General features: G+C 41.8%; 1 protein-coding gene across 1 annotated transcript; it reads right to left on the reverse strand.

Moving 5' to 3' along the window:
- Nucleotides 1-2,298: 2,298 nt before the first annotated feature.
- Nucleotides 2,299-24,523, reverse strand: LOC123757431 (cubilin). Its single transcript, XM_045741001.2, has 7 exons — nucleotides 24,474-24,523; nucleotides 22,030-22,102; nucleotides 11,420-11,568; nucleotides 9,410-9,552; nucleotides 7,793-8,009; nucleotides 3,471-3,610; nucleotides 2,299-2,920 (listed from the first exon to the last, which is right to left on the reverse strand). The coding sequence occupies exons 1-7, from the start codon at nucleotides 24,483-24,485 to the stop codon at nucleotides 2,809-2,811; spliced, it is 846 nt and encodes a 281-aa protein (XP_045596957.1). The 5' UTR covers nucleotides 24,486-24,523; the 3' UTR covers nucleotides 2,299-2,808.

Genomic DNA, 24,523 nt, shown 5'->3' on the forward strand with positions numbered 1-24,523 from the left:
CATACTATCATCTTGAATGATATTTTGGAAATGTTTATATATTTTGTCACACAGGGCTATATAGTCTTCCACGCTTGACATATACTTTTGTTAATGACATTTATTCATCCCTTGATGTTAGTGCTGCTCTGGGTAGTTGAAGCCAATTAGTCGTGCTACTGAACATCTTTAGCTGAAATGTTATTTTGTTATCTTCTATTGTATTTTGGGTATATTTACATGTACCTTTTTTGTGTTTGTTTACCCTGAACTGTAGAGTTTCTAGTCATTGCTTAAGAATCTAGGTAACTGCAGGAGGCCTATTGGCCTATATGAGGCAGCTCCTATTTATGTCCATCCAAAATTGATCGTTGGGTTTCAGCTGCCTAATTAATGAAGGAGACGTAATTTATTATTTCCATGAAAGTATCCAATGATACAGTCCTTCCTACTTGAGGTTATCTTGAGATGATTTCGGGACTTAGCGTCCCCGCGGCCCGGTCCTCGACCAGGCCTCCGTTTTATTACACATCCCCAGGAAGCAGCCCATAGCAGCTGTCTAACTCCCAGGTACCTATTTACTGCTAAGTAACTGGGGCATCATGGTGAAAGAAACATTTTGCCCATTTGTCTTCGCTTCCACCGGGGATCAAACCCGGTACCTCAGGACTACGGATCCGAAGCGCTGTCCACCCAGCTGTCAGGCGCCCTTGGAAATAATAATTTAACTTCGCAAATTTTTCACGTAACTTCTGATGCTTTACTCCCCTCCACTAACAGAAGATTGTGCAATATGTTTATATAGTGGAGCATTACTTTCACTCAATTTGAGTGTTGGAGGTCTTATGTTTCCACGATTACGTCCAAAACTCCTCTGCCACAGACCTGGAAGTGTGTCTTCAAGATAGCGGGTAAGTTCGTTCCCGATGTCTCGCCGGTCCTTCACCTCCGTGGTTCTCTTGTGGCGGACTCATTGCAGGTCGCAACCGAACTGGGTTCCCACTTTAATTCTGTTAGCTCTGGTTCTCATCTTCCTCAATCTTTTTGCTCTTCGTCTCCTGCTTTCTCGTCCACAATCCTCCTTTGTGATTGTAGTTGACTCTTGTAGTGCCCTCATGGCTCTCGGGTCTTTAATCCTGTCCATCCGGTAGTTGTCGAGATTCAACATTGGCTGTTTGTTATCTCTAGTAAATTTTAATCCGTGGAGTTTTGCTGGGTTCCCAGCCATGTTGGTGTTTCTTTAAATGAGCATGCAGATGCTGCCGCTAAGGAAGCTATCCACACTTGTCCCATCTCCCATAAAGGTATTCCTTATTCCGACTTTTACCCAGTTATTCATTCCTCCATCCTTGCCCGTTGGCAGGGTTATTGGTCGTCTGTTACTGTTAACAAACTGCGTACTCTTAGGAGTCGTGTGTCCCTGTGGCCTTCCTCCTGTCACCGTAACCGGCAGTGGGAAATGGCTCTGGCGCAGTTGCATCTTGGAGTCACTTAATGGAGTGTCGCCCAGCTCCTTGTTGTCCAAATTGCATTGCCCCTCTTACTGTCGTGCATATCCTTGTTGAATGTCCTGACTTCCAGGACGAGCGTGTGTCTTGCTTTCTGACTGCCCCTCGCGGTCACTTGTCCCTCGATAGAATTCTTGGTGAATCGGATACTTTTGATATCGTTCGCCTTATGCGTTTCTGTTTTCGTATTGGTATCCTTGGTGATATTTAGCGCCCTCTGATTATTCCGCACATTTGGTGGTGCTACATAGCCTTCCCGGTTTGGTGCCTTCTTTTGATAATAACGTACTTACTTTCACTCAATTTAGTCATACTTTTCATCATTGCACATTGCTTTCATTTTTCAAATTTGATACTTGTATATTTGATGGGATATGAAGACAGACTGAAAGTTGGGATATGTGGACAGACAACAATAGGATATGAGAATAGACTTCAGAAGGGTTATGAATTTATCTGAGGGCTATTATCTCCAGTGACCTCAATGGGTACCGGAATCTCACGGCTTGGACCATTGAGGATTGACCACTGACTCTGGAAGAAACGAGACGATGTATCAACCAGCCCAAGTGGATGGGCATAGCAGGCTGGAAAATCTCTCCTGTATTCAATCCCCAATGTGGCTGTTGAATTTTAAAAATTACATGTGACTTTGAGAGCAATGTATAGCATTGTTGACTTCTTTGTCTAGCAAGGAGTTTATTTACCGGCATACAGATTATTCATGCATGTAATCGACAGAGACTTGCGTTAATTATTTTTCTCGTATCGCTGATCCAGGATACTTATAATGGAAAATCAGACTGTTACACTGGTAGAATATAATTTATTTTGGTACTTGCAAAACATATTTTAGTAAGCAACAACATTTTATTACAGAAGGTGGCTAATGTTTCCATGGAGAATGTGCTTCCTGTGGAGGGACTGTACACCTTGTGACTGGTTGTGTTTCTTTTAGATTAGATTAGATTTTTTATTCAGGTAAAGGTACACACATTGACGATGAGTTACAAACATAATGTTGGATTTAAAGATAGAGTTAGTACATACAATACCTAAAGCCACTAATACGCATAGCGTTTCGGGCAATTACAAGTCTGTTGGTTTTAAGGGGTCTGTATATTTTGCATGGGAGCTTCTACTTTAAATTGAATGACTGGAAAATACCCATTAGTTGATACTGCAGTTACCTTGCGTTGGTTCTGAAGATCAATGTCTCTGCGGCCCGGTCTCTGACATCATCTATTTAACTTCTCAGCTGATCCTTTCAAGATGGTGGTAACATCCTTCATAATATATGCGATCTGAAGAACTTAGTCGATTAAAAGTCCCAGGTCGTCCTCTGGAAGGTCACGTTGCATGTGAAACCAACGTATTCATTATTTTCTAGTTGACTTGATTGAAAGGTCATAAAAATATCTTCAGAGTTATATCTGAGAAAAAGATCACAGTATTAAAATCCAAACCATAACTAAAAAAAGTTTGTAATTTATCACTCACTCACAATTAATAATTACTTGTGCTAGACAATGTGGATTTCACAAAGTTTTTAATATTCAATATTGTTGTATATGAGTAGGAAGAAAACGGTGTGTTCATTTGCAGCAACAGCACAGGTTTGGAGTTTAAAGAAACCTGTAAAATTTGAGGTCTTGAGCATCCTTTATATATCAGAAAGGATGCTTAGGGTTAGCCTTACCCAACTTTGCAGTGGGAACGGTCTGGGGCATGAGGAGGACATAGGCTGGCCAGGGTGGCCATAATTCAAGAGGGAACAGTATGTTCGGGTCACATTCTGGCCCTCACAATGCCCGCCGGCTACACCTAGCTATGTATTTTGAAAACAGAGAGAGATATAGTCTGCAGGAAGCGTCAATATCATGGTGGTTTTAATTTCATTAAAGCACCAGAATTCTGACGCTGTATAGTCGATAGCAGTAAAATTGTGGTGCTTTAGGTGTGAGGACAGGTCAATATACTCACGTCTGAGACACATTTTCCAGCTGTCTGCCGCAAAACTTCTTGACGAACTCGATATTGACGTAATCCTTACATTGACTTCCCTTCTGAGGTCTCAGGTCGAATTCAGCGAAGTCAAGGGATATGATGAATCCTTTGGGAGCCTGTAATTGTAAATTTTACTTTCATCTGCTTTTTATGGGCATATTTGTCATGTTGAAAATATGGTTATATTATTTATGGATATCTTAGACATGGTTTGGCTTCTACTTTCCTGGGATGTTAGTGCAAAAGGTTCATTGACTTCTACCTTCATGGGCTAGGATTCACGAAGCACTTACGTGTTCACTTACAAGACATTACTTGAGCGTCTTGCAAGTGCATCTTACCTCGATCTTAGCACCTTAGTCTGCATTAACTAAACAGTTTACGTGCTCCGGAGCACATTGAGACCATCCTCATCCCAAGATTATCATTGTTATGGTGGACCTCGTAGCACTTTGTAGTTCGTAAACTGCTTTTAGTAAATACCGATTTAACATGATCACGATAAGATGTACAGGCCTCGTAAGTGCTTTATGAATCCTGACTGAATGGTGCCCCATTCAGTATATATATATATATATATATATATATATATATATATATATATATATATATATATATATATATATATATATATATATATATATATATATATATATATATATATATATATATATTGACAGTGGCTTGACGAAAAATGCAGACTGACCCCTCACATATATATATATATATATATATATATATATATATATATATATATATATATATATATATATATATATATATATATTATTAAATATGACCGAAAAAGTAAGATTAATAATTCTAACACGAATTTTCTCAATCTTTCGTACATTACGCTTCACTGTTGGAGGTAAATCAAAAATCACTTCTCCAAAATTCATTTTTATTTCTAGTCTGACGCGACACGGGCGCGTTTCGTAAAACTTATTACATTTTCAAAGACTTCACAAATACACAACTGATTAGAACTTACGTATCTCTGATTTTATATCTACATATTCGACCTCGAGACACAAAAGAAGGTCACTACCAAAGATACCTTACAAGCAGAACTTATTGCAGAAGGAGGAAAGAATCGAGGCAACTACAGAAGCACCATACTGTCCCCCGAGCTTAAAGCGGCAGCTAAAAGCCTTCGTGAGAACAAGGAGATAGTTGTCAGGAGAGGTGACAAGTCGCCAATATATGTCATTCTTAAAAAAGACGAATATCTAGCGAAAATGAACATCATACTCTCTGACCAAACTAAGTTCCAAAGGGTAACGAAGGACACTACAGCCGAATTAAAAGCAAAGGTCAACAAGCTGATCGAAACTGTGAACGCCAAGAAATCCGGACTCCACCTGCCAAAGATCATTGGGGAATATAAACCTGGATATGCGTATGGAAATGTCAAGACGCACAAGCCTGGAAACCCACTTCGGCCAATCATTAGCCAGATACCCACACCCACGTACAGACTGGCGAAGCGACTCAACGGCCTGCTGACTCCTTATGTTCCTTGCGCCTTCAGCCTGAAGTCTCCAAAGGAATTTGTGGACTTACTGCGGGGCACACGGGCCACAGGGATAAGAGCCTCGTTGGACGTAGAATCGCTGTTTACCAACGTACCTGTGGACGAGACAATCGGAATGATAGCCGACAGAGTGTATCGTGATCCAGCCTGTACTCCTCTTGACAGCCAGAAAATATTCTGAGGAAACTACTCCAAGCTTGTACTAAAGAGGCACCCTTCTTGAGCCCGGATGGGCACATGTATAAGCAAGTAGATGGGGTCGCCATGGGTTCTCCCCTAGGTGTCCTGTTTGCAAACTTCTACATGGGTACCATCGAGCAAAAAGTCTTAGTCGACATGAACTTGAAACCGGCCATATACTGCAGGTATGTTGACGACATTTTTACACAGGTACCTGATGTCAGACATCTGCAGGAGCTGAAGGAGGCATTTGAGCAGAGTTCCGTGCTGCGTTTCACTTACGAGATGGAAAAGGATGGGAAGCTGCCCTTTCTAGATGTAACAGTCATGGAAAAGGGCGGAGGTTTCCACACTGCAGTCTACACTAAGGAAACAAACATAGGAATGTGCCTAAATGCCAACAGCGACTGCCCTGACAGGTACAAGAGGAGTGTTGTTAACGCATATGTCGACCGTGCTCTCAGCCACAGCTCAGAATGGAAGCAAGTCGACGAAGAACTCTGTAGGGTAAGGCAGGTCCTAGTCAATAACGGCTTCTCCAATGGTTTCATCGAAGACATCATAAGAAGGAAAGTGAAAAGCCATGCAACCTCTGAAGAGACAACTAACACAACACCTATACCCCCTATTAGACTATTTTACAGGAACTTCTTTTCCACAGCTCATAAAACGGAGGAAAGGGTCCTGAAAGATATTGTTAATAGAAACGTTATCCCTACAGACAAAAATCAGAGGATACAACTGACGATTTACTATAAAACCAGAAAAACGGCCAGTCTACTCATGAGAAACTCTCCAGACACAAAACAGAACGCTTTAAAAGAGACTAACGTCGTCTATGCCTTCAAATGCCCACTTGGGGACTGTAAGCTCCAAAAAACCCAGTATATAGGCAAGACAACAACATCTCTTTCTAGGCGTTTAACGATGCATAAGCAACAGGGCTCCATTAAGGAACATATAATCTCTTCCCACAACCAAACCATCGCCAGAGAAATCCTAGTAAACAACACAGAAATCATCGATAGATACAGCGATAGCAGGCGGCTTGACGTTTGCGAGGCACTACACATCAAGAAGTCAACACCAGCAATCAACAGCCAATTATTGCACAACTATATTCTACCCGCCTCAAGACTCCGCTCCAATATAGAAGCATCAAGAAATATGGACCAATAGGCTTTCTACAAACACTTCTATTCAATACCCATTGTTTGTGTTCTGTCTTGTGTTGATACTTTTAATACCCTATTAATATCCCCTCTTGTTCTGTCTTGTGTTAATGCCACATCACCCCTCCCACCTCACTCAAATGTAGATATAAAATCGGAGATACGTAAGTTCTAATCAGTTGTGTATTTGTGAACTAAAGTCTTTGAAAATGTAATAAGTTTTACGAAACGCGCCCGTGTCGCGTCAGACTAGAAATAAAAATGAATTTTGGAGAATTGATTTTTGATTTACCTCCAACAGTGAAGCGTAATGTACGAAAGATTGAGAAAATTCGTGTTAGAATTATTAATCTTACTTTTTCGGTCATATTTAATAATATATGTCTACAGGAAAGACTGCTACCAAAATATACTTATATATATATATATATATATATATATATATATATATATATATATATATATATATATATATATATATGTCGTACCTAGTAGCCAGAACTCACTTCTCAGCCTACTATTCAAGGCCCGATTTGCCTAATAAGCCAAGTTTTCCTGAATTAATATATTTACTATAATTTTTTTCTTATGAAATGATAAAGCAACCCTTTTCTCTATGTATGAGGTCAATTTTTTTTTATTGGAGTTAAAATTAACGTAGATATATGACCGAACCTAACCAACCCTACCTAACCTAACCTAACCTATATTTATAGGTAAGGTTAGGTTAGGTAGCCAAAAAAAGCTAGGTTAGGTTAGGTTAGGTAGGTTAGGTAGACGAAAAAAACATTAATTCATGAAAACTTGGCTTATTAGGCAAATCGGGCCTTGAATAGTAGGCTGAGAAGTGCGTTCTGGCTATTAGGTACGACATATATATATATATATATATATATATATATATATATATATATATATATATATACAGTATATATATATATATATATATATATATATATATATATATATATATATATATATATATATATATATATACAGTATATATATATATATATATATATATATATATATATATATATATATATATATATATATATATATATATATATATATATATATATATATATATATATAGGGGGGTACCACCACTGGTGTAATTATAGGGACCCACAGCCTCAGAGAAGGGAACACAGAGCACTCAGGGAAAAACTTGACATTTAACTCTGAATACGAAAGAGTGTTCACTTCTCCTACCACCCCCTTTTTTTTTTTATTATGATGTACACTTTATTATGCAAGGTTATATATATATATATATATATATAAATTATGACAAAACAGCAAGTAGGGAAAGTCCTAATGAGCCCAGTGGGTGCCTCACCCTTATCTCTCCCCCCAGCCCAGTGAGTGCCTCACCCTTATCTCTCCCCCAGCCCATTATGCCTCACCCTTATCCTCCACAGACAGACGATGTCCGCCGGGTACAGACTGGGGTAGTAAGGTGTGCTGAGGGTGCCCTCGAAGTCAACCAGACCCCCGCACACGAACTCCGACGTTATCTGCAGATGGAGTTCCCCTTTCTTGTGCGCGATGTCTCTGAGGTTCAGCTTCAGCACGACGACGTCGGACTTGGTCTCGTAGCTGACCTTTGCCTTCTTGCAATATCTGCCAGGAAGAAATATCGTCTTAATTTATTTATTTATTTATTTATTTATTTATTTATTTATTTATTTATATACAGGAAGGTACATTGGGTTTGTGAGAATACATTGGATAGTACAGTATTTACACTCTTGTAAAGCCACTAGTACGCGCAGCGTTTCGGGCAGGTCCTTAATCTAACAGATAATTTTAAGTAGGTAATTTCTATCAGAATTGATAAATGATAAAGATACATTGCAAGAGAAAAATGAGATGAGAGAGCTTAGTAAGTATATTAAAGTCTTAATGAGAGTAGTTGTATGGAGACAATATTAAAGTCTTAAATGAATTAATATCAATCAATAAGGATAAATGGATTTATGTCTCGGTATTATTATATTATTTTGCTAAATTATATGTAATTAAATTAGCTAATTTAATGTTAAATTATTGCTAATTAAATTGTAATTAAACAATTAAATCAATATAATTAAATTATATCTTGTGTACGATGTCTCTAATGTTGTGTACGATGTTTCTAATGTTGTGTACGATGTCTCTAACGTTGTGTACGATGTCTCTAATGTTGTGTACGATGTTTCTAATGTTGTGTACGATGTCTCTAGCGTTGTGTACGATGGCTCTAATGTTGTGTACGATGGCTCTAATGTTGTGTACGATGTTTCTAATGTTGTGTACGATGTCTCTAACGTTGTGTACGATGGCTCTAATGTTGTGTACGATGGCTCTAATGTTGTGTACGATGTTTCTAATGTTGTGTACGATGTCTCTAACGTTGTGTACGATGGCTCTAATGTTGTGTACGATGGCTCTAATGTTGTGTACGATGGCTCTAATGTTGTGTACGATGTCTCTAATGTTGTGTACGATGTCTCTAATGTTGTGTACGATGTTTCTAATGTTGCGTACGATGTCTCTAATGTTGTGTACGATGTCTCTAATGCTTAACTCTAACGAGAAAAGATCAACTTCCGGGTACCAATTTACTGCTGGGTAAACAGAAGTATCAGGTGCAAGTTCCACCTAAGCCAACTACTGAACTTTCCCCAGGATGCAATCCACGTTAGTTGCCCAAACGCCTCAGTCCTGCCGGGGGAATCGACCCCGGTGCCTTTTGGCTGTGAGGCGACTGCCCTGGCCACTATGCTTAGCACTTTCTTCTGGCCGTGATTCACCAAGTACTTAAGTATCCACTTACGAAACCTGTACATCTTTCCTCGATCATGGCGGCCTTGTATTTATATGACAATTTACGAGCTAGTTACTGACAATCTCCTAGCAGTTCCAAGCTCACAAATTCCCGCTACGAGACAGTAAGCCGGGTCTCGAAGCCTTTCACCTGATACCCCTGTTCACCTTACCTGCCCCAGGAGTGAGACGCTAGAGAGGTCAATATTTCTCACCGCTGCTTCTTGGCCTTGTCGTAGGTGAGGTCGTCCGCATCAACGAGGCTGAGGAAGGAGTTGGAACAGTTGGGGTCGTTGGTACCGTCGTCCAGGGCCACGTGGCCGGCCACCCGGATGCCGTACTTCTTCAGCCCGACGCCCTGTCCCAGGGGACGCCACCACAAAGGTTACCACAAGCCCCAAACGCTGTATTAGTGACTTTAGGTATTGTATGTACTATATGCAGGCGAGGAGTCGCAATAACGTGGCTAAAGTATGTTGACCAGACCACACACTAGAAGGTGAAGGGACGACGACGTTTCGGTCCGTCCTGGACCATTCTCAAGTCGATTGTGAGAATGTCGACAATGGACTTAAGAATGGTCCAGGACGGACCGAAACGTCGTCGTCCCTTCACCTTCTAGTGTGAGGTTTGGTCAACATTCTATGTACCAACTCTATCTGTAAATCCAATATTATATTTATAACTCATCTTCTATGTATTTACTTTTACCTGAATAAAAATTTGAATTTTTGAATTTTTGAATTTAGTAAACAACAACAAACAGGTCAATATTGAGATTGTTAGTGGTGGTGGTGATTGTGAACAGTGATGGGGATGTTAATAGTGGTTTACCCGCATTTACCTAAGGCGCACTATCTCTTTAGTGGACTCGACAGGAAGCCACCGGCTTGTCCTGATGATTTTATCAAGCTGGATTTTCAAATTCAGCGATGTTTTGGCCATTACCGCTTCGGCGGGTAGGCGGTTCTATGGGTTTATGACCCTGTGGAGACTGCAGTGACTATGATGGTGGTGATAGTGAGGATACCTGGTGATAGTGAGGATACCTGGTGATAGTGAGGATACCTGGTGATGGCGAGGATACCTGGTGATAGTGAGGATACCTGGTGATAGTGAGGATACCTGGTGATAGTGAGGATACCTGGTGATGGCGAGGATACCTGGTGATGGCGAGGATACCTGGTGATAGTGAGGATACCTGGTGATAGTGAGGATACCTGGTGATAGTGAGGATACCTGGTGATGGCGAGGATACCTGGTGATGGCGAGGACAAAAAGATGGTGATTGCGATAACAAAAGTACCCAAACAGAGATGTTATTTAAGATTCGCTACTTAGAACAAAAAGTTCCAAGTAGCACGGGCTATGGTGAGCCCGTAGTGGACTTACCTGGCACAGGAGCGGGGCAAGTAGCACGGGCTATGGTGAGCCCGTAGTGGACTTACCTGGCACAGGAGCGGGGCAAGTAGCACGGGCTATGGTGAGCCCGTAGTGGACTTACCTGGCACAGGAGCGGGGCAAGTAGCACGGGCTATGGTGAGCCCGTAGTGGACTTACCTGGCACAGGAGCGGGGCAAGTAGCACGGGCTATGGTGAGCCCGTAGTGGACTTACCTGGCACAGGAGCGGGGCAAGTAGCCCGGGCTATGGTGAGCCCGTAGTGGACTTACCTGGCACAGGAGCGGGGCAAGTAGCACGGGCTATGGTGAGCCCGTAGTGGACTTACCTGGCACAGGAGCGGGGCAAGTAGCCCGGGCTATGGTGAGCCCGTAGTGGACTTACCTGGCACAGGAGCGGGGCAAGTAGCACGGGCTATGGTGAGCCCGTAGTGGACTTACCTGGCACAGGAGCGGGGCAAGTAGCACGGGCTATGGTGAGCCCGTAGTGGACTTACCTGGCACAGGAGCGGGGCAAGTAGCCCGGGCTATGGTGAGCCCGTAGTGGACTTACCTGGCACAGGAGCGGGGCAAGTAGCACGGGCTATGGTGAGCCCGTAGTGGACTTACCTGGCACAGGAGCGGGGCAAGTAGCCCGGGCTATGGTGAGCCCGTAGTGGACTTACCTGGCACAGGAGCGGGGCAAGTAGCACGGGCTATGGTGAGCCCGTAGTGGACTTACCTGGCACAGGAGCGGGGCAAGTAGCACGGGCTATGGTGAGCCCGTAGTGGACTTACCTGGCACAGGAGCGGTGCTGTAACTTGCCAAAGAGAGAGTGACACTGACCTTGAAGGCGACGCGGAGAGTGTAGGTACAGAGGTCACCCAGGTCAGACACCTGTCCATCACTACTGAAGGTGACCTCCAACACCTGTGTGACCTCCAGCATGACCTTCCCGCGCCCGCCACACGACGCTTGCTCGCTCACTCTGTCGTCTGCGTCAGTGTAGACAATATTACACTCAGTGTTAATGTTTGACACTGTCAGTGTTATCATCATTCACTGCCTGACAGACTGATCCCATTCCAGCTACACTGTCAGTTACGTTGACCACAGATACACTGGCAACACCGACAACCACTACACTGACAACGACTATACTGACTACAACTACACTGTCAACGACTACACTGACAACCACTACACTGACAAGGACAACACTGACAACCACTACACTGACAAGAACAACGCTGACAACCACTACACTGACAAGGACAACACTGACAACCACTACACTGACAAGAACAACACTGACAACCACTACACTGACAAGGACAACACTGACAAGAACAACACTGACAACCACTACACTGACAAGGACAACACTGACAACCACTACACTGACAAGAACAACACTGACAACCACTACACTGACAACCACTACACTGACAACCACTACACTGACAAGAACAACACTGACATCTACTACACTGACAACCACTACACTGACAAGAACAACACTGACATCCACTACACTGACAACCACTACACTGACAAGAACAACACTGACAACCACTACACTGACAAGAACAACATTGACAACCACTACACTGACAAGAACAACACTGACAACCACTACACTGACAAGAACAACACTGACAACCACTACACTGACAACCATTACACTGACAAGAACAACACTGACAACCACTACACTGACAAGAACAACACTGACAACCACTACACTGACAACCACTACACTGACAAGAACAACACTGACAACCACTACACTGACAAGAACAACACTGACAACCACTACACTGACAAGAACAACACTGACATCCACTACACTGTCAAGAACAACACTGACATCTACTACACTGTCAAGAACAACACTGACATCTACTACACTGACAAGAACAACACTGACAACCACTACACTGACAACCACTACACTGTCAAGAACAACACTGACATCTACTACACTGTCAAGAACAACACTGACATCTACTACACTGTCAAGAACAACACTGACATCTACTACACTGACAACCACTACACTGACAAGAACAACACTGACAAGAACAACACTGACAACCACTACACTGACATCTACTACACTGACAAGAACAACACTGACATCCACTACACTGACAAGAACAACACTGACAACCACTACACTGACATCTACTACACTGACAAGAACAACACTGACAACCACTACACTGACAACAACAACACTGACAACCACTACACTGACAAGAACAACACTGACAACCACTACACTGTCAAGAACAACACTGACATCTACTACACTGACAAGAACAACACTGACAACCACTACACTGACAAGAACAACACTGACAACCACTACACTGACAAGGACAACAACGACAACCACTACACTGACAAGGACAACAACGACAACCACTACACTGACAAGAACAACACTGACAACCACTACACTGACAAGGACAACACTGACAACCACTACACTGACAAGAACAACACTGACAACCACTACACTGACAAGGACAACACTGACAAGAACAACACTGACAACCACTACACTGACAAGGACAACAATGACAAGAACAACACTGACAACCACTACACTGACATCTACTACACTGACAAGAACAACACTGACAACCACTACACTGACAAGAACAACACTGACAACCACTACACTGACAAGAACAACACTGACAACCACTACACTGACAAGAACAACACTGACAACCACTACACTGTCAAGAACAACACTGACATCTACTACACTGACAAGAACAACACTGACAACCACTACACTGACAAGAACAACACTGACAACCACTACACTGACAAGGACAACAACGACAACCACTACACTGACAAGGACAACAACGACAACCACTACACTGACAAGAACAACAACGACAACCACTACACTGACAAGAACAACACTGACAACCACTACACTGACAAGGACAACACTGACAACCACTACACTGACAAGAACAACACTGACAACCACTACACTGACAAGGACAACACTGTCAACCACTACACTGACCACAACTGCGTTTACGTCTCACTCCGGGTGGACACAGTCAGTATAAGAATAAGTACACTGTATAATGCCTGGTCGGGGAGTTACTTTCTGATTTGCTTATGTCGCCAAAGCATATTAAATGGTTATACCATTTTCCATTTTTATATACCATTATACCATTTTTATTTATTTATATTTATATACAGTTTTTGTTTATTTATATACCATATACAAAATCATCAGGACAAATGAAGGGGAGGACCTTTGACAAGCCGCCGGCTTCCTGTCCACGTCGAGGCCGCAAGTGTTAGTGGTCTTCAGGTAAAAAATTACTGTTACTCTCCCCTCAAACTTTGCTTTGACCTTTGTCTCAGACAGCTTAGGGAGAGACGTCCTGAAGGTACCGAGGGCTGGCGACTTACGGTGGACAGGAAGCCGGCGGCTTGTCAAAGGTCCTCCCTTCCATTTGCTCTGATGATTTTTTCAAGCTCGATTTTAAAATTCAGCAGAGCTTTGGCGGGTAGGCGGTTCCATGGGTTTATAACCCTGTGGGTGAAAAAGCATCTGTTTTCAGTCCGACAGTGTGGCTTGTTGAGCTTGGACCCGTTGTTCCTTGTTTGTGTTACATCTGACCTATTGAAGAAGTTGTCTGGGTCAACATCCTCCAAATTGTTCAGTATTTTAAAAGTTTGGATGAGATCAGCCTTGTCATGTCTGGTTTGTTGTGTTGTTGGTCCTGTGGCCCTCAACTTTCCTTGTTATGAGTCAGCTTAGATCAGAAATGATTTTGGAGATATAAGTAATCACAAAATACTTCTTACTAACAAATTCTAAACAAGACCAGAAACAGGTATATATAGTTTCATACCGTTCTGTCCATTTTGCCCAGCAGAAACGTAGAAACTACAACAGTTTTGATTAACAGAAGTTTAAAAATACAACAGTTTTGCCTAAGGAGAAACGCACGAGCCTAACCAACCCCGTTTATGAACAATTTTGGGAGTGAGAGAGTAAGAGCCCTGAATAACGCAGTATGTAAAACATGTGAATGTGAAACACAAGGGAGTATCATACTGGAAGTCACTCCAAAACAGAAAAAATATTTAACAATTTGAATTTCTTATTTATGGTACTTTTTAGGTAATTTTGAGGCATTCATTGAAATACTGTTGAAAACTTTGTGGCCGAGTTAATGTGTTTCTGGAGGTCAGGGAGGACGGTCACGCTCCTCCTGTGTCCCTCTCAAGGTAAAGTCTGGCCTTAAGTCTTGTTTTTATAACTGCTTGCCACATTTATATATGATACTTCAGTAACTCTACAATAATATATATAGTTATTTGATATATAATCAAAATATTTGAGAGTATTTAACAACCTTTAGAGTCCTCTGCATACATGATTATTTCGTAGGTAGTTCCTTCAGTGAGTAGTTAACTATTGAGTCGTGTTAACTGAGTAGTTAACTATTGAGTCGTGTTTACTGAGTAGTTAACTATTGAGTCGTGTTAACTGAGTAGTTAACTATTGAGTCGTGTTAACTGAGTAGTTAACTATTGAGTCGTGTTAACTGAGTAGTTAACTATTGAGTCGTGTTAACTGAGTAGTTAACTATTGAGTCGTGTTTACTGAGTAGTTAACTATTGAGTCGTGTTAACTGAGTAGTTAACTATTGAGTCGTGTTAACTGAGTAGTGAACTATTGAGTCGTGTTAACTGAGTAGTTAACTATTGAGTCGTGTTAACTGAGTAGTGAACTATTGAGTCGTGTTAACTCAGTTGTTAACTATTGAGTCGTGTTAACTGAGTAGTGAACTATTGAGTCGTGTTAACTCAGTTGTTAACTATTGAGTCGTGTTAACTGAGTAGTTAACTATTGAGTCGTGTTAACTGAGTAGTTAACTATTGAGTCGTGTTTACTGAGTAGTTAACTATTGAGTCGTGTTAACTGAGTAGTTAACTATTGAGTCGTGTTAACTGAGTAGTGAACTATTGAGTCGTGTTAACTGAGTAGTTAACTATTGAGTCGTGTTAACTGAGTAGTGAACTATTGAGTCGTGTTAACTCAGTTGTTAACTATTGAGTCGTGTTAACTGAGTAGTGAACTATTGAGTCGTGTTAACTGAGTAGTTAACTATTGAGTCGTGTTAACTGAGTAGTGAACTATTGAGTCGTGTTAACTCAGTTGTTAACTATTGAGTCGTGTTAACTGAGTAGTGAACTATTGAGTCGTGTTAACTGAGTAGTTAACTATTGAGTCGTGTTAACTGAGTAGTGAACTACTGAGTCGTGTTAACTCAGTTGTTAACTACTGAGTCGTGTTAACTCAGTTGTTAACTATTGAGTCGTGTTAACTGAGTAGTTAACTATTGAGTCGTGTTAACTGAGTAGTTAACTATTGAGTCGTGTTAACTGAGTAGTGAACTATTGAGTCGTGTTAACTCAGTTGTTAACTATTGAGTCGTGTTAACTGAGTAGTTAACTATTGAGTCGTGTTAACTGAGTAGTTAACTATTGAGTCGTGTTAACTGAGTAGTTAACTATTGAGTCGTGTTAACTGAGTAGTGAACTATTGAGTCGTGTTAACTCAGTTGTTAACTATTGAGTCGTGTTAACAGAGTAGTTAACTATTGAGTCGTGTTAACTGAGTAGTTAACTATTGAGTCGTGTTAACTGAGTAGTTAACTATTGAGTCGTGTTAACTGAGTAGTTAACTATTGAGTCGTGTTAACTGAGTAATTAACTATTGAGTCGTGTTAACTGAGTAGTGAACTATTGAGTCGTGTTAACTCAGTTGTTAACTATTGAGTCGTGTTAACTGAGTAGTGAACTATTGAGTCGTGTTAACTGAGTAGTGAACTATTGAGTCGTGTTAACTGAGTAGTTAACTATTGAGTCGTGTTAACTCAGTTGTTAACTATTGAGTCGTGTTAACTGAGTAGTGAACTATTGAGTCGTGTTAACTGAGTAGTGAACTATTGAGTCGTGTTAACTGAGTAGTTAACTATTGAGTCGTGTTAACTGAGTAGTTAACTATTGAGTCGTGTTAACTGAGTAGTGAACTATTGAGTCGTGTTAACTGAGTAGTTAACTATTGAGTCGTGTTAACTGAGTAGTGAACTATTGAGTCGTGTTAACTGAGTAGTGAACTATTGAGTCGTGTTAACTGAGTAGTTAACTATTGAGTCGTGTTAACTGAGTAGTGAACTATTGAGTCGTGTTAACTGAGTAGTGAACTATTGAGTCGTGTTAACTGAGTAGTTAACTATTGAGTCGTGCTAACTGAGTAGTGAACTATTGAGTCGTGTTAACTGAGTAGTGAACTATTGAGTCGTGTTAACTGAGTAGTTAACTATTGAGTCGTGTTAACTGAGTAGTTAACTATTGAGTCGTGTTAACTGAGTAGTGAACTATTGAGTCGTGTTAACTGAGTAGTGAACTATTGAGTCGTGTTAACTGAGTAGTTAACTATTGAGTCGTGTTAACTGAGTAGTGAACTATTGAGTCGTGTTAACTGAGTAGTGAACTATTGAGTCGTGTTAACTGAGTAGTTAACTATTGAGTCGTGTTAACTGAGTAGTGAACTATTGAGTCGTGTTAACTGAGTAGTTAACTATTGAGTCGTGTTAACTGAGTAGTTAACTATTGAGTCGTGTTAACTCAGTAGTTAACTATTGAGTCGTGTTAACTGAGTAGTTAACTATAGAGTCGTGTTAACTGAGTAGTTAACTATAGAGTCGTGTTAACTGAGTAGTTAACTATAGCGTCGCCTCAGCTTGGACGAGCATAACTTGAGGATAAGTTGACAAGATACAAATAATTACCAACAATACCTTACCTATTATAGATACCCAATATACACAAAATATTTTTATCCTGGGAAACACAGTTTTTTTGGTTACCCAGAATGTTAAAATTGACGAATTATGTCTTTTTTTTTTTGGTCGGTTAGCACTACAATCACCTTTTGTGGTTGATTGTTCAATAAATCGCTGAACTATATGTTTAACACATCTCCCACCCTGTCCATGGAGGACAGAATAAAATGTATATATGCTGGTTAGCATTGTAAATGTCTGGCCACGTCTGTAGTAGAAAAAAAAACCTTAGCACCCAGGCCTTGCCTGCTCCTCACCCCTGGCGCCTAGCCTACTCTGTCTTGGCCGGGACAGTGTGAGACTATCTTGTTTGAGGAGCTGTTCACTTGAGACAGTTAAGCAAGTCTCAGCTGTGTCTGGGTACAAGTGACAGGATGAACAACCCAGCGGGTTTTCTTCCTATTGGGGAGTGTTGTACATGCTGCTATGGCGGTGTGTCCACTCAGGGGATAAGTGGCGCTGCCCAATACTGTCACTATGGCGGTGTGTCCACTCAGGGGATAAGTGGCGCTGCCCAATACTGTCACTATGGCGGTGTGTCCACTCACAGGATGAGTGGCGCTGCCCAATACTGTCACTATGGCGGTGTGTCCACTCACAGGATGAGTGGCGCTGCCCAATACTGTCACTATGGCGGTGTGTCCACTCACAGGATGAGTGGCGCTGCCCAATACTGTCACTATGGCGGTGTGTCCACTCACAGGATGAGTGACGCTGCCCAATACTGTCACTATGGCGGTGTGTCCACTCACAGGATGAGTGACGCTGCCCAATACTGTCACTATGGCGGTGTGTCCACTCACAGGATGAGTGACGCTGCCCAATACTGTCACTATGGCGGTGTGTCCACTCACAGGATGAGTGGCGCTGCCCAATACTGTCACTATGGCGGTGTGTCCACTCACAGGATGAGTGGCGCTGCCCAATAAACTCGCCCCTCGGGGCAAAATTAAATTAATTAAGTGTGAGACTAGGCCTGTTCTACAAGTGACCGGAATGTGTATGCCTTCCAGTACAATAACAAATTTTCTCTACTGCTCCCTCTTTTGTACATATAATTCCCTCTTCCATATATTTCTTATTTCCTAGTTTATTAGCTGGCGTATTTTACCCTCTCCCACATTCCTTATTTATATTCCAAGCCTCATTCTACAAGTTATTGTTATATTCAATGTCATTACATCATATGTTCCTTTTATGATATTCAGTTCAATGTAATTTCAACTCAATTACTCCAATTTATTTGATCCTGTCATGATTCCAGGTAGCCTAGCCGAGGCTGCCTCGCATGAGAGCTTTTCCCTCTCACCCGTTCTTTTGTGGTTTAATCTGTTGTTGTTGTTTAAGATTCAGCTACTGGGAACTATAAGTTCCAAGTAGCACGGGCTATGGTGAGCCCGTAGTGAACTTACCCGGCACAGGAGCGGGGCTGTAACTTGAGGTGGTTTAATCGTTCGTGCCAGTATATTTGAGTTAGACAAGGTATAGGTAGGATCAGTCCGAGTGTGACTATATGAGTTTAGGGACGATTATGTGGTGAGGAGAGCTTGGGGAGGCGAGGACATTCTCCCGCCTAAAGCAGGAACGTGCCAGAGCCTTTAGAAGCTCAAGACACCACGCCAAGCTACCATGACAACCAAGAAAGACTCATGTAGATGGTCCATCTTGTAGCGTCGTGCAAGATCGTGCAAGGCGGCCCGGAGAGTTGATATTAATTGTATAACCGTGACGCCTCACTCAGCCTAGAGACATCAGAGGTACACTGATGCTCGTCTCCGGTTGGACCTGCTTGTCTAATTTGATTTAATAAAGCGGGGGCAGATTACTAGTAAATCATTGTGGGTAATCTGGGGTAAGTTATGCTTATCCAGATTACTAGTTATCTGGGTCAGTGCCCGCTCTCAATGTTGGACGGTGAAATTTGTGGGGCAACGCCATGGCTACTTTATTGCGTTTGAACCAATAACTTTATCACAGGACATGCTTATATATTTTTGTGGCCTAGTATCTGTATTAAGAAATGAGAACTGAGAGATGAATGATACAATGGATAAGCTGTAGACATTTCTTTGTGAGTAACGATTTGTTGACCGATAACGATTCTGAATTTGTTAGGCTGCATTATTCTTACGGTCCCATTTCCAGGGACAATTTCTGGCAGTATTATAGTTTCATTTGATTGTGAGATACATGTCCATTATTTACACTATTCTGTAAACAAGATTTTTCTTGCATTGAGCTATCTGGACAACTATTATAGTGGACAGTAGAAAACATTGCGATATATTTGAAATGTATAATAACTAATAGTGATTTCGTGGCCGAGAAACTAGGCTACTCAATTCTTTATTGAAGACTGGACAACATCAATGCGGCTACGATTATTGATGACGTTAATTAATTTATGATAAAAGATGTACACATTTTTTATTGGGGTAAAGTCATGCTAAATTTGGGCATAGTTTGAATTACTCGTACCTTGAAACCCTGAGGTGAGCGCACAAGCAATTCTGACCAACAGCTTACCCTAACCTTTCATTACATCAGGCTGTATTGCAATAGAGTGGGGAACAGATTCGAGTAAGCCGACTGCAAGAAATCATTGCACATGAGGCTGTGGCCTAATGGACTTCGTCAGCATGCTTTGGTGACAGGGGCTCGAACTGGCCCCTGTGGCGGTTCCCCACGTCCAGGTAACGGCCACAGGTATATACAGCCGTTGCTGATATATACACATAACAAATTTGCAACAAATTTAGTGTGACGAAAGGTGTGGCTTGAGGTGATGGGGTCCCAGTTCTCCCATGTTGACCAGACCACACACTAGACATTCTCAAGTCGACAATCGACTTGAGAATGGTCCAGGATAGACCGAAACGTCGTCGTATCTTCACCTTCTAGTGTGTGGTCTGGTCAACATACTTTAGCCACGTTACTGTGATTCCTCGCCTGCACCCAGTTCTCCCACTTCATCACACCTCATATCTCTTGATATCTTTCACACAAATTATTTTATTCCCATACGGCGTTTCGCTCACACCTTCAGAATATTTAAACTGACGATTATATGCGTGTTTTTTGGTGGGTCGCTGCTTGGACAAGCACAGTCTGATTAAAGATGGTAAATCACACGAAAAATCAGTTAAGGTTCGAGCAGCTTCTCTTCCATGGTGTTAATAACTCAACCACTTGGACTAGTTTGTAGAGCGACGGCCATGCTTCTTGTAAGGTCGGCATTCGATTCCCGAATGGTCCAAATGGTTGCGCATCGTTCCTTCACTCCGGCCTCCTTGTCCTCATATCCCAGCTCCTTGTCCTCATATCCCAGCTCCTTGTCCTCATATCCCAGCTCCTTGTCCTCATATCCCAGCTCCTTGTCCTCATATCCCAGCTCCTTGTCCTCATATCCCAGCTCCTTGTCCTCATATCCCAGCTCCTTGTCCTCATATCCCAGCTCCTCGTCCTCTTATCCCTTCCAAGTGCTATAGATAATCATGGTGGCTTAGCGCTTTCTCCTGATAAATAACTACTAGCTTTTTACTAAATACTTAAAAATATTTTTTAGGTTGGGATTTACGCATAGTAAGGCCTAGGATAGGTTAGGCGAGGTGTTTTGGTTATGTTGACTGAGGGACTTACAACCTGGCCTCAGGCTATGTTCATTCCATGCAGTGGCCGACCCCAAAGACTCATTCAGCACTTTTAACATGCTGTTCATTCAAAATAGGAATGTTCTCAAATATAAAATGACATTATTATACATTAGCATACTGTGCATATTTAGGCATTGGTTAGGTTAGGTGTTTAGGTTCTGTTGGCGATTATTTGTATTTGTAGTACGTGGGTGAAGCATTTACAGCGTTGTGGTTCGAACAAAATTCGTCAGTGAAGCATTTGTTCCGGAAGTGTTCGAACGTCAGCAGTTGTGAGTCGTGTGTAACCAGCCCGTCCTCCAAACAAAGATCCAAAAGTGATTCCATCCACCCGCCAAACCCCCTGTTTATGAATGAAAAGCGGTTTACACACAACTCACAACTGCTGACGTTCGAACATTTCCGGAACAAGTGCTTCACTGACGAATTTTGTAGGAACCACAACGCTGTAAATGCTTCACCCACGTACTACAAATACAAATAATCGCCAACAGAACCTAAACACCTAACCTAACCTAACCTATGCCTATATATGCACAATATGCTAATATATTATAATATTAATTTATACTTGAGAAAATTCCCGTTTTGAATGAACAGCAAGTTAAAATTTATGAATCCGTCAGTGGGGTCGACCGCTGGATGGAATGGACTTGAGTAGAGTCGTGTGTAAACCTTTTTTTTCATTTTGGCGGCTAGATTAACCAAGATTTGGTCTTTGTTTACGAGAACGGGCTGATATTTGTTGGGCTTGGGTGAAATATTTCGGGATTCGAACAGACAACTGTTCGAGGAAAGTTCAAAGTTATGCTTATGCGGATGGACTGGATTAACGAACCTTTGTTGATACAGACAGACTGGCAGAAACTTTGGACAACGAAGTTCGAACACTTACTTGAAAGGTCATTCGGAGCAGGTGTGATAGGCCAGGCGAGAGCGCCCCAGACGACCATCACAGCCACCACCACCTGGAACACAACCGTTACGTCAATACTGCAGCATTAAGGTAAACAAATCAGTATACATCTAGTACAGTTATATGATAATTTAACACATCTGAGAATCTATAATTTATATAACTGGGTTTATTCCGTGCTTATTTATGTGGGGTTTAATTCCCTTTGTACGGGAAGCCTAATATATTCAAGTTTATTGACGTCCCCCAAGGCCATTTTTCACCCAGGATGCTACATAGTTGCCTAGCTCCTGGGTACCAATTTGCTGCTGCGTGAATAAAGACATCAGAACAAGATTTCCCTAGGCCACGTGTGGTAAACCAATGGCACACGTGCCTAGCGTGGCACACCAGCAAATTTTGCTGGCACACGGCATGCAGTGGCGCCCATGATGCCTCAACCCTCCCCCCCCCCCACCCCCCACCCATATTAAATTAAGATATAAAAGTTATCGTTACTGGCAAATGAAGCAGATTAATATAGCGGCTGGCCTTGAACGATTGGTTAAATATTTAAATGACATTCGTGTATTTTTGATAAATTCTAATCAAGAATAATTAAGAATCTAATTAAGAAGCAAGTGATGTTCAGTGGATTTATAGACTGAGGATTTTCATAGATTTCTTATCACATGTAAATGACTTGAACACTAATAATAATAATAAAAATAATAATAATAATAATGTTGATTTAGGGAAAAGTACATACATACAAAATGAGTTACAAACAGAATGTTGTATTGCTAGATAGAGGTAGTAGTATACTAAGCCTAAAGCCACTAATGCGAACAGCGTTTCGGACAAGTTAACCAGGATCTGGTAAAACACTTGATAACATAAAAAGATCTTTTTATGTTATCTTTGATAGCATAAAAGCCTTTGAAATCAAACCGAAAATTTGTAATCGTGTTGTGGACAATGGCACATTTAAATATTTGCCAGACCTAGAAACACACGAGGTATCTTTACGTTCATCAGAAAACTATTATAAATTCGGAGTACAGCATTGAAGTGCAATTTTTTATAAAATCTATTAAATTCAGGTCATTTGAAAAAACTGCAGAGTTGATAAAGTGTGCAGACAGTGCAACATTAGACAACCTGAACCTATAAATGTTACAGTGGATTGATTTTGATGATTTTGAGATGTAATTGATTCATTTACTAAGCAGTTCAATTTATTGGACAATATTATAGACGTAAGAAGCTGAACTAGAAAATATTGAAATGATCAGTTTAGTGACTGATGCAGAGAACTGCAGAAAAAGGAGGCTTTGAGACTCTGAAATTCCATTTATGACATTTTCAACTGTCTAGAAAATCTTTCACTGACAGTATTAACTATTTTCATGGACATATTCCTGGGAGTCACTGTCTTCAGTGATGAACTGTGACGAATGTAGTTACAGAAGTAGACTTACTGAGGAGACTGGCTGTGTCACGAGGCTATGTTACGAGGCTGTGTCACGAGGCTGTGTCACGAGGCTATGTCATGAGGCTATGTCATGAGGCTATGTCATGAGGCTATGTCATGAGGCTGTCACGAGGCTTTGTCACGAGACTGTGTCACGAGGCTGTGTCACTAGACTGTCACTAGACTGTGTCACGAGCCTGTGTCACGAGGCTGTGACACGAGACTGTGCCACTAGACTGTCACTAGACTGTGTCACTAGACTGTGTCACGAGCCTGTGTCACGAGGCTGTGTCACTAGACTGTGTCACTAGACTGTCACTAGACTGTGTCACTAGACTGTGTCATGAGCCTGTGTCGCGAGGCTGTGTCACTAGACTGTGTCACTAGACTGTGTCACTAGCCTGTGTCACTAGACTGTGTCACTAGACTGTGTCACGAGGCTGTGTCACTAGACTGTGTCACTAGACTGTGTCACGAGCCTGTGTCACGAGGCTGTGTCACGAGACTGTGTCACTAGACTGTGTCACTAGACTGTGTCACGAGCCTGTGTCACGAGGCTGTGTCACGAGACTGTGTCACTAGACTGTGTCACTAGACTGTGTCACGAGCCTGTGTCACGAGGCTGTGTCACGAGACTGTGTCACTAGACTGTGTCACTAGACTGTGTCACTAGCCTGTGTCACGAGGCTGTGTCACTAGACTGTGTCACTAGACTGTGTCACTAGACTGTCACGAGGCTGTGTCACGAGGCTGTGTCACTAGACTGTGTCACTAGACTGTGTCACGAGACTGTGTCACGAGGTGGTTGAAGGTGGTGGAGGCTAAGACCGTCCGTAGTTTCAAAGCGTTATACGACAAAGAGTGCTGGGAAGACGGGACACCACGAGCGTAGTTCTCATCCTGTAACTACACTTAGGTAATTAATGACACAGTAATCAAGGCTGCCTCACACTGTGGCTGGAACACTCACCTGTGTGATCATGACTCCAAATGAGTCTTGTTGCGTGTGTGGAGTGAAGG

This window comes from Procambarus clarkii, chromosome 19 (genome assembly GCF_040958095.1).
Source record: "Procambarus clarkii isolate CNS0578487 chromosome 19, FALCON_Pclarkii_2.0, whole genome shotgun sequence".
Lineage (NCBI taxonomy): Eukaryota > Metazoa > Arthropoda > Malacostraca > Decapoda > Cambaridae > Procambarus > Procambarus clarkii.